Genomic DNA, 14,244 nt, shown 5'->3' on the forward strand with positions numbered 1-14,244 from the left:
ACATACAGAGAGTTCACTTAGAATGAACTGCATCAATGGGCTCAATTCACAAAGGTATAGCTTGGTTTATTTAAAAAGAATGAGCTACATTTTGAAAGCGATTTACTCCAAATCATTAAAAAATTCTTAACATTGAACAGTGATTCCTTATAATATATAAGAATCTGGGGCACATGGAGGTGTCTGCCCATCTTTTTGTGTGTCAAACTTACCTTTTTAGTGGATGCAGTAAATATGTGGATACAGTGAATGTTCTTCTTGGTACCTGTAGCTCTGATTTTGCATCCACAGCATGGAGAGTTATGTAGAGCCTGGCACACATTTCACTTTGAAGTGCTGTTTTCATAACTACAAAAAGTAGCTGTCTTTTAGTATTCTGCAACAGGCTGGTGTGCATTTTTTATGTATGTATAGATCAAATAGGCACTGCCAACTCAAAGGGCATCTCAAAATCTTTTATACCTGCAGTAGCTGTGATAAGCATTGTAATTAACATGATTGACATCATTAGTCAATAGTTTGGCAGGGAAAAAAGTCTGTCTTTGTTTACTATTTTTGTTGACCGATAACAACAACTGATAGATGTTGAAACAACTTAAGGCCAAGAAGGAATTATCTTTCTTGAGCACTGTAAAAAAAAAAAAAAAAAAAAAAAACATTGCCAAACAAGCCTAATCCTAACCTCTAATGTGCATGTTTTGTTTAATATACGTATCTCTTTCTCTAAACTAAAAGCCACAAATAATTTAAATATGATTAATATAAAGACTATTGTCTTAAATTAAAATAGGGTCAGGTTTGTTTTATATACACTCATACAGAAGAAGCCATAAATACATGTTTTACATATCTGTAGAGACCTACTTTTCTCTTTCATCCTGCCCATAAGGTGTTAATGTCTACAATAAAATCACTACATACTTCATAAGAACATAAGAACATAAGAAAGTTTACAAACGAGAGGAGGCCATTCGGCCCATCTTGCTCGTTTGGTTGTTAGTAGCTTATTGATCCCAAAATCTCATCAAGCAGCTTCTTGAAGGATCCCAGGGTGTCGGCTTCAACAACATTACTGGGGAGTTGATTCCAGACCCTCACAATTCTCTGTGTAAAAAAGTGCCTCCTATTTTCTGTTCTGAATGCCCCTTTTTCTAAACTCCATATGTGACCCCTGGTCCTTGTTTCTTTTTTCAGGCTGAAAAAGTCCCTTGGGTCGACACTTGGGTTCATATTTGAATACATATAATTTTGTTACAATAACAATAACCTGAATAATAGATTTGTGCAAGAAGCTGGTATGTATTTTTTTATTTATGTAACAAATGATATAAGACACTGACAAACTGAGATTAAAGACCAAGGGGTAGATGTAATAAGATGGGCCAATCGCAGCGCAAACGTCCCACAATTTGCACTTTCATTACGACAATTCGCAAAGTGCACATTTTGGCGTATGTACAAAGAAAAAATAAGTCTACACCCCTTTGAACTTTTTTCACATTTTGTTGTGTCAGTGCCACAGAGTTCTATGCATTTAAATGAGGATTTTTTTTCCACTTATCTACACACCATACTCCACACTGTTAAGGGGAAAATAAGTTTTTATTGAGAGAAAATTATGTATTAAAAATATAAAACTGAAAGATTATAATTGGATAAGTCCTTACCCCCCTGAGTTAATACTTGGTGGAAGCACCTTTGGCAGCAATTACAGCTGTGAGTCTGTTGGTAGGCTCTGAGGTTTCTACCAACTTTGTACACCTAGATTTGGCAATAATTGACCATTTTTCTTTACAAAACTGTTCAAGCTTTGTCAAGTTCCTTGGGGAGTGTTGATGGGCAGCAATCTTCAAGTCATGCCACAAATGTTCAATTAGATTTAGGTCAGGACTCTTGACTGGGCCACACAAGGACATTTACCTTTTTGTTCCTTAGCCACTCCAGTGTAGCTTTGGCTGTGTGCTTTGGGTCATTGTCATGCTAAAAGATGAACTTCCGTCCCAGTTTCAGCTTTCTTGCAGAGGGCAGCAGGTTTTCCTCAAGGACTTTTCTGTACTTTGCTCCATTCATTTTCCCTTTTATCCTGACAAGTGCCCCGGTCCTTGCTGATGAGAAACACCCCCCTAACATGATGCTGCCACCACCATGCTTCAGAGTAGGGATAGTGTTCTTTGGGTGATGCGCTGTTTTGGGTTTGCGCCAAAAATAACACTTTGCATTTAGGCCAAAAAGTTCCATTTTAGTCTCGTCAGACCAGAAAACTTTTTGCCACATGCCTACAGAATCTTCTGAGTGTTTTTTTGCATACCTCAAAACAGGATTCAAGGTGGGCTTTCTTGAGTAATGGCTTCCTTCTTGCCACCCTACAATACAGGCCAGATTTGGGGAGTGCTTGGGATGTTGTTGTCGCATGCACTTTGACCAGTCTTGGCCATAAAGGTTGTAGCTCTTGCAGAGTTGCCATTGACCTCTTGGTAGCTTCTCTGATCAGTCTCCTTCTTGTTTGGTCATCCAGTTTGGAGGGACGGCCTGATCTAGGCAGGATCTTGGTGGTGCCTTACACCTTACACTTCTTAATAATCGTCTTGACTGTGCTCCAAGGGATATTCAAGGCTTTTGATATTTTTTATACTCATCCCGATCTGTACCTTTCAACAACTTTGTCCTGGAGTTCTTTTGAAAGTGCCTTGGTGCTCATGGTTGAGTCTTTGCTTTGAAATGCACTATCCAGCAGAAGGAACCTCTGAATTTATTCTGAAATCATGTGAATCAATACAATTTAACACAGGTGGAGGTCACTTAACTTGATGTGTGATTTTGAAGGCATTTGGTTACACCTGAGTAATTTAGGATTGCTATTACAAGGGGGGTGGACATTTATCTAAACAAGCTATTTCAGTTTATTATTTTTAATTAATTTTTTACAAATTTCTATTTTTTTTTTTTTTTGGAAGTTGTATAAATCATTGCGCTGAAATAACTCTAGTGTGTTCTGAGTAAGCTACTGTGACGGAAACATGAGTTCTGGTGATGAATCTTCCTCCCGACCTGTGAGGGCGCTAAAGAACAAGAGGAGAAGTATCTGGAAGGGCTGGCCTGACAGTTCGTTTCCAGGTCAGGGAAGTGGGTCAGCCTGGAAAGAAGCGAGACTCTGTTGTAAGACCGTATTGATTTTAAAGGTAAACGAGAGGCAGCTGCAAGTAATAAGGCAGCTGCAATCGTTTACCTCGATATCATGCGGGATTACATATAGGGGCCAGGGTAACGCTGACCTTTTCCTTCGTTTGGGTAAAACGCTGGAGAGACAGAAGTATCGAGAGAGGAGCTCTCAGTAAAAGAAAAGAGTGTTGTATGTTGTTTGTGTCTGTGTAAATAACTGTCTGTGTTTTCACCACTAGACAGCTAAACGCACCAACCGGATCACCACCGCACCAACCGTCACAAATTACCCGTGTCTTCACCACTGCACACGCACGTCTGCACTCACCCAGGACTGGTGACCGTGTGTTTGTTTTGTTCGGGACTGTGCCCAGTTATTTCTATCCCCGGGCTTTACGCATTGTTGTGTATAGCCGGGGATTTATTATTTGACGGTCACCAGACCTGGATTACAAATAAAAGCACTTTTTTCACTGGATATCGTTGTCTGTTCATCACTCCTGCACCGCATCACCGCGACATCTGTTCCCCTTACCAACCACTTTGCCACAGCTACACATTACACTATGTAAAAATATAAATCTGTACAGTAGGCCTATACAGTATACAATACAGCAGTAAAATCAAGTGAATACCGAGCACACTTTTTCTGTACTTTAGCCTACTGGTAACACAAAATAAATCATGCTGCTGCTGCATTGTAGAATGCAAATAAAAGATTATTTTAAATTGAAACTAAATGATTTTAGGGTTCTTATATTTTAATTACCATAAAACTTCATATAATTGCCAGCGTTATTGAATGCTGTCATAGGTGGCGTTTACATGCACACGTTTTCCTTTCCAACACACACAATTAAATAAAATATAAGTTTTACTACTTAGAATTTATATTTGTTTATTATATTTGTTTAACACTAGGACTGCCTTTTACATGTTTTATTTTGAATGTAACCTACAATATTCTATTTTTTAATGTATATACAAGCCTGTTATCTCTACTAGACCTGGCAAACATCAATTCTTTTGTCTTTTCAAGGTAGGAGAGATTTAATCTTGAAGCTAGCCACAGAACTTCAGCAGAAACATTTCGATCAGAAAACTGCAGAACTGTAGGCTGCAGCAGTTCAACCTGGATTTTGTGCTGCAAGTGACACACAAGATAAATCCTATGTTACTTTTGTTTTATATTAAAAACTACTTTTGTATACCTATTTATACACACTAGTTTCTTCTGAAATGTTTATTTTATTAGTTTCTCATTTTTTCTGATATGAACTTGAATAAAACTTTTGAGTCGTGTCTGAATTTGTCTTATTTTAATACTGATGGTTAAAACGTACTGTCAGTTGTAGGCATGAGTATAACCACGGTGGTTCTGGTGTTGAAGTAGTCCATAAATGTAGTGTGTGAGTGTGTGTGGTGGGCTTCGGGGGGTCTATATTTTCTACAGCCTTTCTGCTGAAGATTACACGATATTAAGTCAGAAAAAAGGGGATCTCGACTGCTGAAACTTCGTGAGCCACAAGCACGATTCCTGCTCCAGTTTACATGTTTTACCGGTTTACCGTTTTTACAGCCATTTTTCTTGTGAGAAAGCGATTGAACCTGCCTTTGAAGTCACGCTACCACAATGTATTTGCATAACGTCACCCAGTCATGACTGTGATCTTCATGTAAACCAAGCCATAGTGTAATAGTTAAAAATGAATTACAGAACTAAAAACACCAGTTGGTTTGTAAAAATGCAGTTTACGTTTCAAACTAAGGAACTCAACTTCAACTGGGGGTTAATGAAAACACAACTACGATCCAGATCGAGACAATCCATTTGCTTCGGATGTGGGACACCAAATTTGACTTTACATACTGTCATTTAGTGTGACATCTAGTGGTGTTTAGATGCAATTTACAGTTGATTTTTAAAATGTTCAGCTGGTAAGATGCAACAGCCCAAAAGAAATGAGAAATATGGGTCTGCGAAACCAGCCATATAACAAAGAAATATCAAAGCAAAAGAACCACATACGACATGTATTTCAATGGGACCTTGCTGTACCCAAAGCAAAGAAAACTATTCACACAAGATATTTGTTTTATTATTAAAATTGTATTACTGTACTATAGTTAATGAAAAAAAAAATATTGGCAATATGAAAAACTGTCAAAGTTGCAGTACAACAAAATGAGTAACCTTCTAAATCTTCAGCTTGAGCACTGCAGCTCAAAACAAAAGACAATGGCACAAAAGCTTATTACTGCCACATTCATAGGGTAGCATGCTGGGCTAAAAAGGTCTTTATTCTCTGCAATAGTTCTTTCTTCACACTGTCTGGAACAAGAGCTAGAAAAGAGAGGGAACATGAAGAAACATTAGTGAATGTGAACAAGTGATGCTTCATTCACATCTGCTATTACATGTACATTTACTACTGTATATATTTACTTTTACTTGCCACAAACAAGTGCACACTTGCAATAGCAACTACTTTGCATACACGTCACCTGTTTAAGCTATTTCAGGTTTCAAAATACATCATTGAAAACCAGTTGATGTAAATTAAACCACCATTTGCACAAGTGCATATTTTCTCATGGAAGGGAACTCATTTGTGACAATTTCATTAGGTTGTGTTGCCATGCTCAAACACTTAGAGCTGTGACTGTTGAGTCTACCAATAAAAATACTTCAATTTGCTGTAATGCACTAATGTATTTAATTATAATTCCATTCTCAAAAATGAAAGATGCATGTCAAGAAGTTATGAGTGCGACATACTAAGTCTTTTCTGGTCTCTTCAAGCACTTTTTGCTCACTCAACCTGCACTTTATCAACCATTCTTGTGGAGACCTAAATGAACAGGCTTGTACCTCTGCCTTTTGGAGTAATTTCTGCAACCAGATCTTCAACTGTCACATGTTCCAATCCCTTTTCCCGGATCACATCTGCAACATATGAATCCTGTATTGAATTATTCAGATAGGGTGGGACAAGGATATTTAAGAAAAATAATAAAATGGAATTAAACTATAGGATTAAATAGGTTGACACCATCCAGCATATTGTAAATGTATATATGATGGGCTGGTTACAGCAATAAAAAAAAAAAAAAAGTACAGTACACCCACTCGCTATAACGCCCTTCAGTATAACAAACCTGCCCCTGGACCCCAAATAAAAAAGATAATATAAACACACACTGTCAACATCCCGGTCTGTACGCACAGGATGCCACTTCCATAGTGAAGTCCACTTTTGTCTTAATGAAAAGTGCGCGCTGTGTAACTGCCTCCAAAACAAAAATCATTTTTGTTCAACAACCATGTGGCAAAGCAAAACTGATTAAAGAAAAACTAAAATAAATACACAACCTTGAGTTTTGATCTACGGTAACGTTGCAGGACATACAGAAGAGCTTACCTCCATCGCTGTGCAAACTCCTGCTGGATACTGCTTTTATTTTAATTTCCTGCTTAAATTGCATAGTGACATGACAATCACTGCACAGCACTGTGCATGGCGAATATTAAACGCAGACACACAGCAGAGCTGTACAGTTTTGTTAATGTGATATTTTTTGTATGAATTACAAATTAAGATTTTTATTTCCTAAAAATATTGTATTAAAAAAATAAATAAATAAAAAAATCGCAGTATTGGGCTAATTTCACGATTTCCGCGCAGCCCGTGAAATAGCGATTTTCACAGGGCCTTAGATAAAATGAACAAAAGGCTTAGCTCCAATAGGTTCTTTATAGCAAGGGTGTCCTGTATTTAGATGTGTTACTGCCTATAACTAATTGTACAATGTATTTTTCAAATGTTGAGATCTTCTCAATGAGTTTTTCCAGACACCAAGCAGAGGTGAATATGCAATATAGTCACACTGAAAAACAATATTTTTTTTCTGCAACACTTACCTTTACAGTGTGCTTTCAACTGGTCCTTCCATCCACATTCAATAAGTTTGGCTCTAAGCAACTCTTTTAGGCTGTAAAGAAATATGGGACAAACTACTGTTACACCGTAGCTCTAGCTTACCCAAGAGTTATGTTGAGATTAAGAAACTGCCATTTGTAACAAACCAAGTACTCAAGTTTGCTTTGGAAGGTACATATTTATATTTTCTTCTACTCAAGTACTATTGTGGTTTTAATTTCATACCGTGTTTTTAAATTGTTACTGGGCAATTACCAAGCACATAAAATAATTCCCATCCAAAGCATTTTTAATTAATATATTGTAGTGCATTGTGTTGTATTTTAAATACAACTGAACCTCAGTTTAGGCAGGGAGGCTGATTTCAGTAAAATTAATTGGTAAACCCAGCTACATGTTAAAAAGCCACTTGTAACTTATTATCAAGTTAGCTTGGTTATCATTACCGTTCTCTTTCTCCCATTTCAATTAGCTTCTGGTTTATTGTTGCTCTCATCTGTGCCTCTTTACTCATTTTTCAATCTTTATTCTGAAAGACAAGCAAAACAAAAAACATTATCCATCTGACCACCTCATGAAAATACTGAGGTCATTCAGAAATGTGCAAGACATTATTTACATGGGACAAGTCTGAGTTCAGTTACCCCATTATAAATTAGTTAAGGCATACCGCTGTTTCAGACTTTAGTCACTGGTGGTACACAAAGGATACAGGCTTTCAAGACATGTGCATTTTAAAAACTACTAAAAATTACAATTTAACTTATTAAAATAACGTTTAACTCCACACATCATGTGTTTGGAAGTCATTGAAACAGTGAACAAGGAATTAACTTACAGTACCGGTAGTGTAAATCTTTCTGAATAAGGGTCTAAAAAGCGTAATGAAAAAGTAGAGTCTTGGCAGTTATAAGATTAGTTTATTATTTTAATATATAATGGTACAGAGCATATTGTAAAATTATAATCTGCTCTGGGAAAAAAAGGACTGCATGTTCTTGAAGAGATTTTAGATTGGTATTCAACTGACCAATTTAATTTTCCGCCAAAAATTTTAAAACGTACGTTGTTCCCGATTCCACAATGAACCAGCCTGCAAGTGGCATCAAACATCATAGCTGACAAACTCACACGTTTGTAACGCCTTCAAAAACAACATGTTTGTTGCAACACGGCAATTATTTAGGCCGAAATCATCGCTTAAACTACATACATTTTAAATTGTATACGAACTATCACTATATATTTTAACACAACGGTATTTACCAGGTATTTTCTTGGGATTCGATTAATTTTGAACTCAGTTTGTTCTTTACTCAGTTCCCAGAGAGACAACAACCGCAATAATATGCCATTTACCACCCTCTTAAGTTCCTTATGCAACAAGGGTTAGAGAAATAAGTTCCTGCTCTTGCAAATTGCATTCTGGGAAATTGAGTCTCCAGAACAAACACTGCAAGAGATCATGTAAAACAGCGGCACAGTAACTAAACTGGTGAATGGAAAGTTAGGCACAAGTGAACAATAGGCAATATAATTGGCAATAATTTGTGTCTGTTAATTCAGACGAATGTATAACCATAGGTCCTATCTAAACCTTCCGATAGTATAATGTAATGAACAAGTGTGTGTTTAACAATTGAGTTACTTACTGAGACAATAATGCCTATTTGATTATATTTCCCAATTCAACTGAGAACTGAATTCGTCATTGACAAACAGTCATATGAATTAAAATGTTTACTAACATGGTTTAATTAAATGGCATCTGGTAATGGTAAATTGAATTAATAAACGTTAAAAAGTTGAAACAGGTATTTAAAAAACTACAATTCCTACAACACCGAACAACTGTCCGTCCCTGAAAGCTTCCGAAGTAGAACACACAGGAAACGCGTGGGTTGATGCTGTGTGCATTGTAGCTGTTAATTTCGATTTTTTGTGATAATCAGAATTATACGAAAATGGCAGCTTCTAATTACTCTTTGAAGGTGAACAAGCTGTTGCTGGACCCCAAGTTTGAGAGTTACCGCCTATCTTTGGATCCATTACCTATTTACAATATAGAGCTTGATGCAGGTGAGTCACAAACAGATGTTCGAATATGATTATTTGGAAATATCGCCATGCTCGTCTAGCAAACCGTGAATATGGTAAATATACTACAAATATTATTATTATTACTAATAATAATGTTTTTGAAAACAAGAAACAACTGAGCTTAACATACAACCAAGAGAGTGACGTACACATAAGAAAATACGTAATATAATAGTACACTTACTCTACACAGTAAAAACAACGACTGTTGTGACTACAAAACGAACAACATATCGTGCATTAAGTCAGGAGTGAATAGACAACCATTCAGTTGTAATCGTAATTGAATAGAACTGTGCATAAGGTGGGAAAAATAAACACAGTAGCTCTGATCTGTTGGTAAACTCAAAGTTAGTGTCTGGGATGTTAATAGCTCTGCTTCTGTCAGAAGTAATTTGGAACAGTCTACCTTAGTAAAACACATTTATATATATATATATATAAAACACACTTTATATATATATTATATATATATTATATATATATATATATATATATATATATATATATATACCAAAAAAAAAATCACTTTTTATATAAACTTTAACAATTTATATAATAACATTGATAACATAAACAAAGTACTTATTAATTTATTTCATACATCCAAATGGGGCAGAGTGTTTCAGGGGGACAAATGACACTGGTTTACCAGGGGTGCTTTAAACTTTTGAAGGAGAATGCATTTGTTAAGATACATGTGATGTGATGTCATAGCCATGCAAGTTTAAAGTAATAGCTTTATTATTTATATTTTTATTTATTTATTACTGTTACTTTTAACTGTTCATGATGATATAGACCAGGGGTGTCAGACTCCTAGAGCCCTGCAGTGTCTTCTGGTTTCCGTTCCACCCGAGCTTTCAATTACTTAATTGGTCTAATGATTTGATTAATTGGATAAATGTAACACTTTTCTTCAGGTCTCAGAATGTTTCGTAGGTCTTGTACCTTAAATCAAGTGCATGTTTTAAATCATCAGCTGTAAAAGACCTTGAAATATGACTATCAAATTCAACAAATAATTAGATCAGTCTTGTTAATTGAGCTTAAGTTGGAATGAAAACCAGAAGACCCTGCGACCCTCGGCCTGGAGTTTGACACCCCTGATATTGACCTAAGCCTATGCACGGGTGGTGGCGGGGCTACATCCTCGCCCCACCCCCTCCCTGAAAAATTAAAAAAAGGTGCATCGCAAATGTCTTAATTGTTGTCGTGACTTAGTTGTGAAGACTTTTCAGAAACTTCATGTTGGTTTCAACAGTCGAAAACCATTCCAGGTGTCGTCTTCAGAAAGACGATTTTAATCTGTGACCGACAATACAATATTAAACATTCCGTCCAGGAAATGCTATCTCAAGCTCTTGTGTTGATTCAATTTCAGTATTTTCAAAAGCTCACACTAGTTTTATATATAAAGAACACATTTAGCAACTCTTAGTGGCTTACTTTTAAGCATTCTAATTTATTTAACTCGGTGGTTAACAATCAGTGTTATTTAATGTTTGTAATTATTTCAACTTCTACCGCTTGGTTAAACATTTAAACATAACCTATAATTGTAATAGTTGTTTGTCCACTTCGTGACTGTGTTTATTTTATGCCTTGTGTCAGTGAGATGACATTAAAAGCTCTAAAACAGGGGCTATGTACTTATCAATCGTGCGTAAAAAACCCTGACTTAAAATGTTCGTATGGACAGAGTTTAGAATGGTCATACGCACAATTAAATTATGATTTATCAATCTTAAGGCACTCGTACATATGTTTCTAAGCAAGACGTGTCAGTAAATCAGTATCATTAAAATTGCTTGCCCGTGGAAATTTGCATTTAAAACGCCGCTATAGCCTTGTATGGTAAATGTAGCCATGGCTACACTGCTGTTTGGAAGAATAAATTAATAATTGGTTTCACCTGACCATTTAGGCACAGCATTTAGTAGACGGAGTCGGGCATCGCATATAACCAACACATTTTGAGTGGTACTGTCTCCTGTTCAGAAATGAAATTCGTTTAATGTCGGTGCCTTTTATTTTAATCTGCTGTCCATCAATATAAGGAAACAATGTACTGAGGACAAAGGGCAGTGATGGAGTCCAAAACTACTGCCATCAGTGCACTGAAAGAGGCTTCTGAAATGCCATTTATGCCTCCCGATCTGTCTTTGAAAGGTACCAGTGGCCAAAAAGCCAAGACTTGTATATGTGTAGGAATGGGATGAGTGTGCTTGGTTGGTCTATCCTAGGTCCCATATTGCACAATTCCAATAGGACTTCCTTGGAAAGCGATATCTTGCAAAAAGTGTTTCCAAAAGTGTGAGATCAGCCATTTTCAGTTATTTATATTGAAAATGTGTACGTGTTTATAGGCTGCATGTTTGTTTCTACTTATTTTGCAGGTTGAAAATACATGACAGAAAGGACTAACAACGTTGTTTTCTATTTAGCTTGTAATAGTCATGTTGGTGATAATCAATATTTGTACTACTTTGTGGATACTTGTAATATTGGGCTAATTATACATAAATGTCAAATTTTGTCTATGCATTAAATTGTTTTTCATTATGCAGTGATGGTATATCTTTTTCCTGAATAGTGTGGGTTAGATTTATTTCTTGCAGTACCATCATTCTAACAGATGGCCTCTCAAACTCTGTCCTGGAGACCCCGTGTGGCTGCTGGTATTCATTCCAACCGAGCTCTCAGTTACTTAACTTACATAGTTCAAGTTAGCTATAACATTTGATAAGTAACTTGAACTGCAACTGTTTAAGAGCTGAAAACAAGCAAACATGTCTAAGTAAATGAGCTCAGTTGGAAAAACCAGCAGACACGGGGTCCCCAGTACTGAATTTGAGAACCCCTGTTCTAACACAAAGAAACAGTCGTTCACATGGTCCAGAGTGTGCGTGAGTTTACAAACATTTCCACGCAAAGTAGCATGTTGTTAAATTTCATGCTTTCAGTTAGACTGTATGTACGCACAGTTTAGAATAAAATTTGTGTGTACGTACAATTAATGAATATAGCCCCAGGACTGCAGATGTGCACTGCTCTTTTGCATTGTGGTTTACCCTCCATTCACATGGAAACGATTGCAAAAGACCCGAGATCAGATTTGAGAAAATGATATGCGCCCATATGGAGTTGCATTTAGACAGGGGAGCCCGGGAAAATGAGCCGAGTCTGTTTGATGGCTCGTTTGCCCTCTGCTATCGGCCTGAGATCCTTTAGCATTCTCGTAGGAATTTCAAATGAGCACAGCTCTCATCGAATTCCCAACTGATTTTTATGCTGCATTGTATTTTCCGACAGGTGTCGATAGTGGCGAATAACAATGAAGTTTGGATATTTTTTATTATGTTTGTCATTTGTATTTAAGGTTTTATTTCAAGATTTTGTCAATGTGCGACCATAAGTGGGTAGTAAAAGTGGTACAACGGAGACAGTTCAAAAGGTGACAAGCTTTGCAATATAGGAGAAAAAAGATGCTTAATCAAGATTTTTAACAAAACCATCTATACTAACTAAAACATTTAATCAAATATAGATCAGAAACTTGTTTTTTTGCTAGTTCTCTGTCGAAGAAATTGTCCGGTTTTGTTAAATTACATTGTCTGGATTTTGCTTCTTTGCAATGCTTTTGTATAATTGTAATCGATCTGCTCTGCTCCCAGGAGAGCATCTGTGAATGGGGCCTTAGATGCTCACTTCACGCACTGCCTCGGCCCTTTTACAACAGCACTTGCTTCATACTGCACTGAAACCCTTGGAAATTGTGTTTGATAAAGGCATCTGGTAATAATAGTAATAAGCAGGCACTTAATCTGCATCCGATTCCACTGTCCTAATGCAAAAGTTTTGCGAAACATTGACACAATACGTGCCCACACAAAGTGGTGTGTAGCCCTCTCAAATTTCTGCCTAGCCCCCCTCAGCTCCCTCACTGGGGAGAGCCTGGTGCCACCACTGGGCCTGTGCATTGCCAGAAAAAAGGAAACCTTGTTGAACCACTGAATGAATGCAAACCTCTTCAAAAGGTAAGGGAAGAGTAAAACAATTAAGACAATGACACTTGAATATAATGAAGCTTTTTGCTTTGGTGGTAGTCATCTCCTAGAACTAGCCGAATTGCTGAGATGGAGATGCTTACTATTGAATCTTATATGACACACCCCTCTATTGGGGATGCTTTGTTTTTGTATACACAAACTCCCATTTCTTGTTTAGCATATAGGTATATTCTATTTTAAACACTGTACAATATAACTTAAAATCAGTTGTCTTATGTACTTGTAATCATCAAAATACATGAGAAAATAGGAAATTATACCATGTTACCACATGGTGGCGCAAATGAGTCATGATTTTATTTTTCTTGCATTTAAGAAATAAACCAGCAAAATGTATTTTTTTGTGTGGTTTGTTTTTCTTAAACCATTTCCAACAAATAGTTTTTGATGCAGTAAAACCTCTTGATGGTTAACACGTAAACAGCTGCACGTCTGCATTAAATCCTTCTATTACATGTTCAGAATTTAAGCTGTAGGCCACTCCAAACTAAAGTGACACCAAATAAATCACTTATGTATCCGGAGGAATAAACATTTTCAAAAAGGATAATTCTGTTTTGCAGTTGGTTTACTGTACCCTTATATGGATCTTATTGTGATAACAAGGGGGGTGGATTATCCTTGCAGTTTGTTAATGTAAAGGATTAGCTAAGATTTATAAACTGAATAAAAAAGCAAAGAAAATTGAAATTTTGTCTCAGTGTTAAGGCAAAGGCTTGCTTTTTACTGCAAGCTATGATTTTCTTGAAATCCATAGGTGTACAGCTGTGCTCAGTATTACCAAAAGTACCATAGTATTCTTTGTAATCTTCTGTTAGTATGATGACATTCTAGGAGAGACAACTGGGCATGCAAACCTTTTTTGTTGCAGATTGTATGAAAATGCTTTTCTTTTTTTTTTTTTTTTTTAAATCCTCCACAAGTCTTGTGTTTATACAGTATCTCATAATATCTAGCAGATATGCACAATT

The 14,244-nt window shown here is 36.5% G+C and overlaps 2 protein-coding genes across 4 annotated transcripts in view; one reads left to right on the forward strand and one right to left on the reverse strand.

Moving 5' to 3' along the window:
- Positions 1-5,254: 5,254 nt before the first annotated feature.
- LOC121313871 (transcription and mRNA export factor ENY2-like) lies at positions 5,255-8,483 on the reverse strand. Of its 2 annotated transcripts, none has more exons than XM_041246651.1 (5): positions 8,367-8,483; positions 7,547-7,629; positions 7,082-7,152; positions 6,032-6,106; positions 5,255-5,503 (listed from the first exon to the last, which is right to left on the reverse strand). In XM_041246651.1, the coding sequence occupies exons 2-5, from the start codon at positions 7,612-7,614 to the stop codon at positions 5,427-5,429; spliced, it is 291 nt and encodes a 96-aa protein (XP_041102585.1). In that variant the 5' UTR covers positions 7,615-7,629; positions 8,367-8,483; the 3' UTR covers positions 5,255-5,426. The 2 variants fall into 2 exon arrangements, with proteins under 2 accessions (XP_041102585.1, XP_041102586.1); XM_041246652.1 differs by lacking the exon at positions 8,367-8,483 and adding an exon at positions 7,939-8,347.
- A 502-nt stretch (positions 8,484-8,985) lies between these two features.
- The window catches only part of nudcd1 (NudC domain containing 1), a 93,832-nt gene continuing 88,573 nt past the window's right edge, over positions 8,986-14,244 (forward strand). For both annotated transcript variants that reach the window (XM_041248656.1, XM_041248657.1), the window contains exon 1: positions 8,986-9,179. In XM_041248656.1, the coding sequence (XP_041104590.1) occupies positions 9,065-9,179 (115 nt within the window). In that variant the 5' untranslated portion in view covers positions 8,986-9,064. The remainder of the gene's footprint in view (positions 9,180-14,244) is intronic.

This window comes from Polyodon spathula, chromosome 4 (genome assembly GCF_017654505.1).
Source record: "Polyodon spathula isolate WHYD16114869_AA chromosome 4, ASM1765450v1, whole genome shotgun sequence".
NCBI lineage: Eukaryota > Metazoa > Chordata > Actinopteri > Acipenseriformes > Polyodontidae > Polyodon > Polyodon spathula.

What these genes read in the sequence shown, in the direction of transcription:
- LOC121313871 (XM_041246651.1), bottom strand. Translation starts at nt 7,614, where the DNA reads ATGAGTAAAGAGGCACAGATGAGAGCAACAATAAACCAGAAGCTAATT. An exon ending in GTTGAAAGCACACTGTAAAG is followed by an intron (nt 6,107 to 7,081) that starts GTAAGTGTTGCA and finishes CATATGTTGCAG; the next exon opens with ATGTGATCCGGGAAAAGGGA. An exon ending in AATTACTCCAAAAGGCAGAG is followed by an intron (nt 5,504 to 6,031) that starts GTACAAGCCTGT and finishes TCTCTTTTCTAG; the next exon opens with CTCTTGTTCCAGACAGTGTG.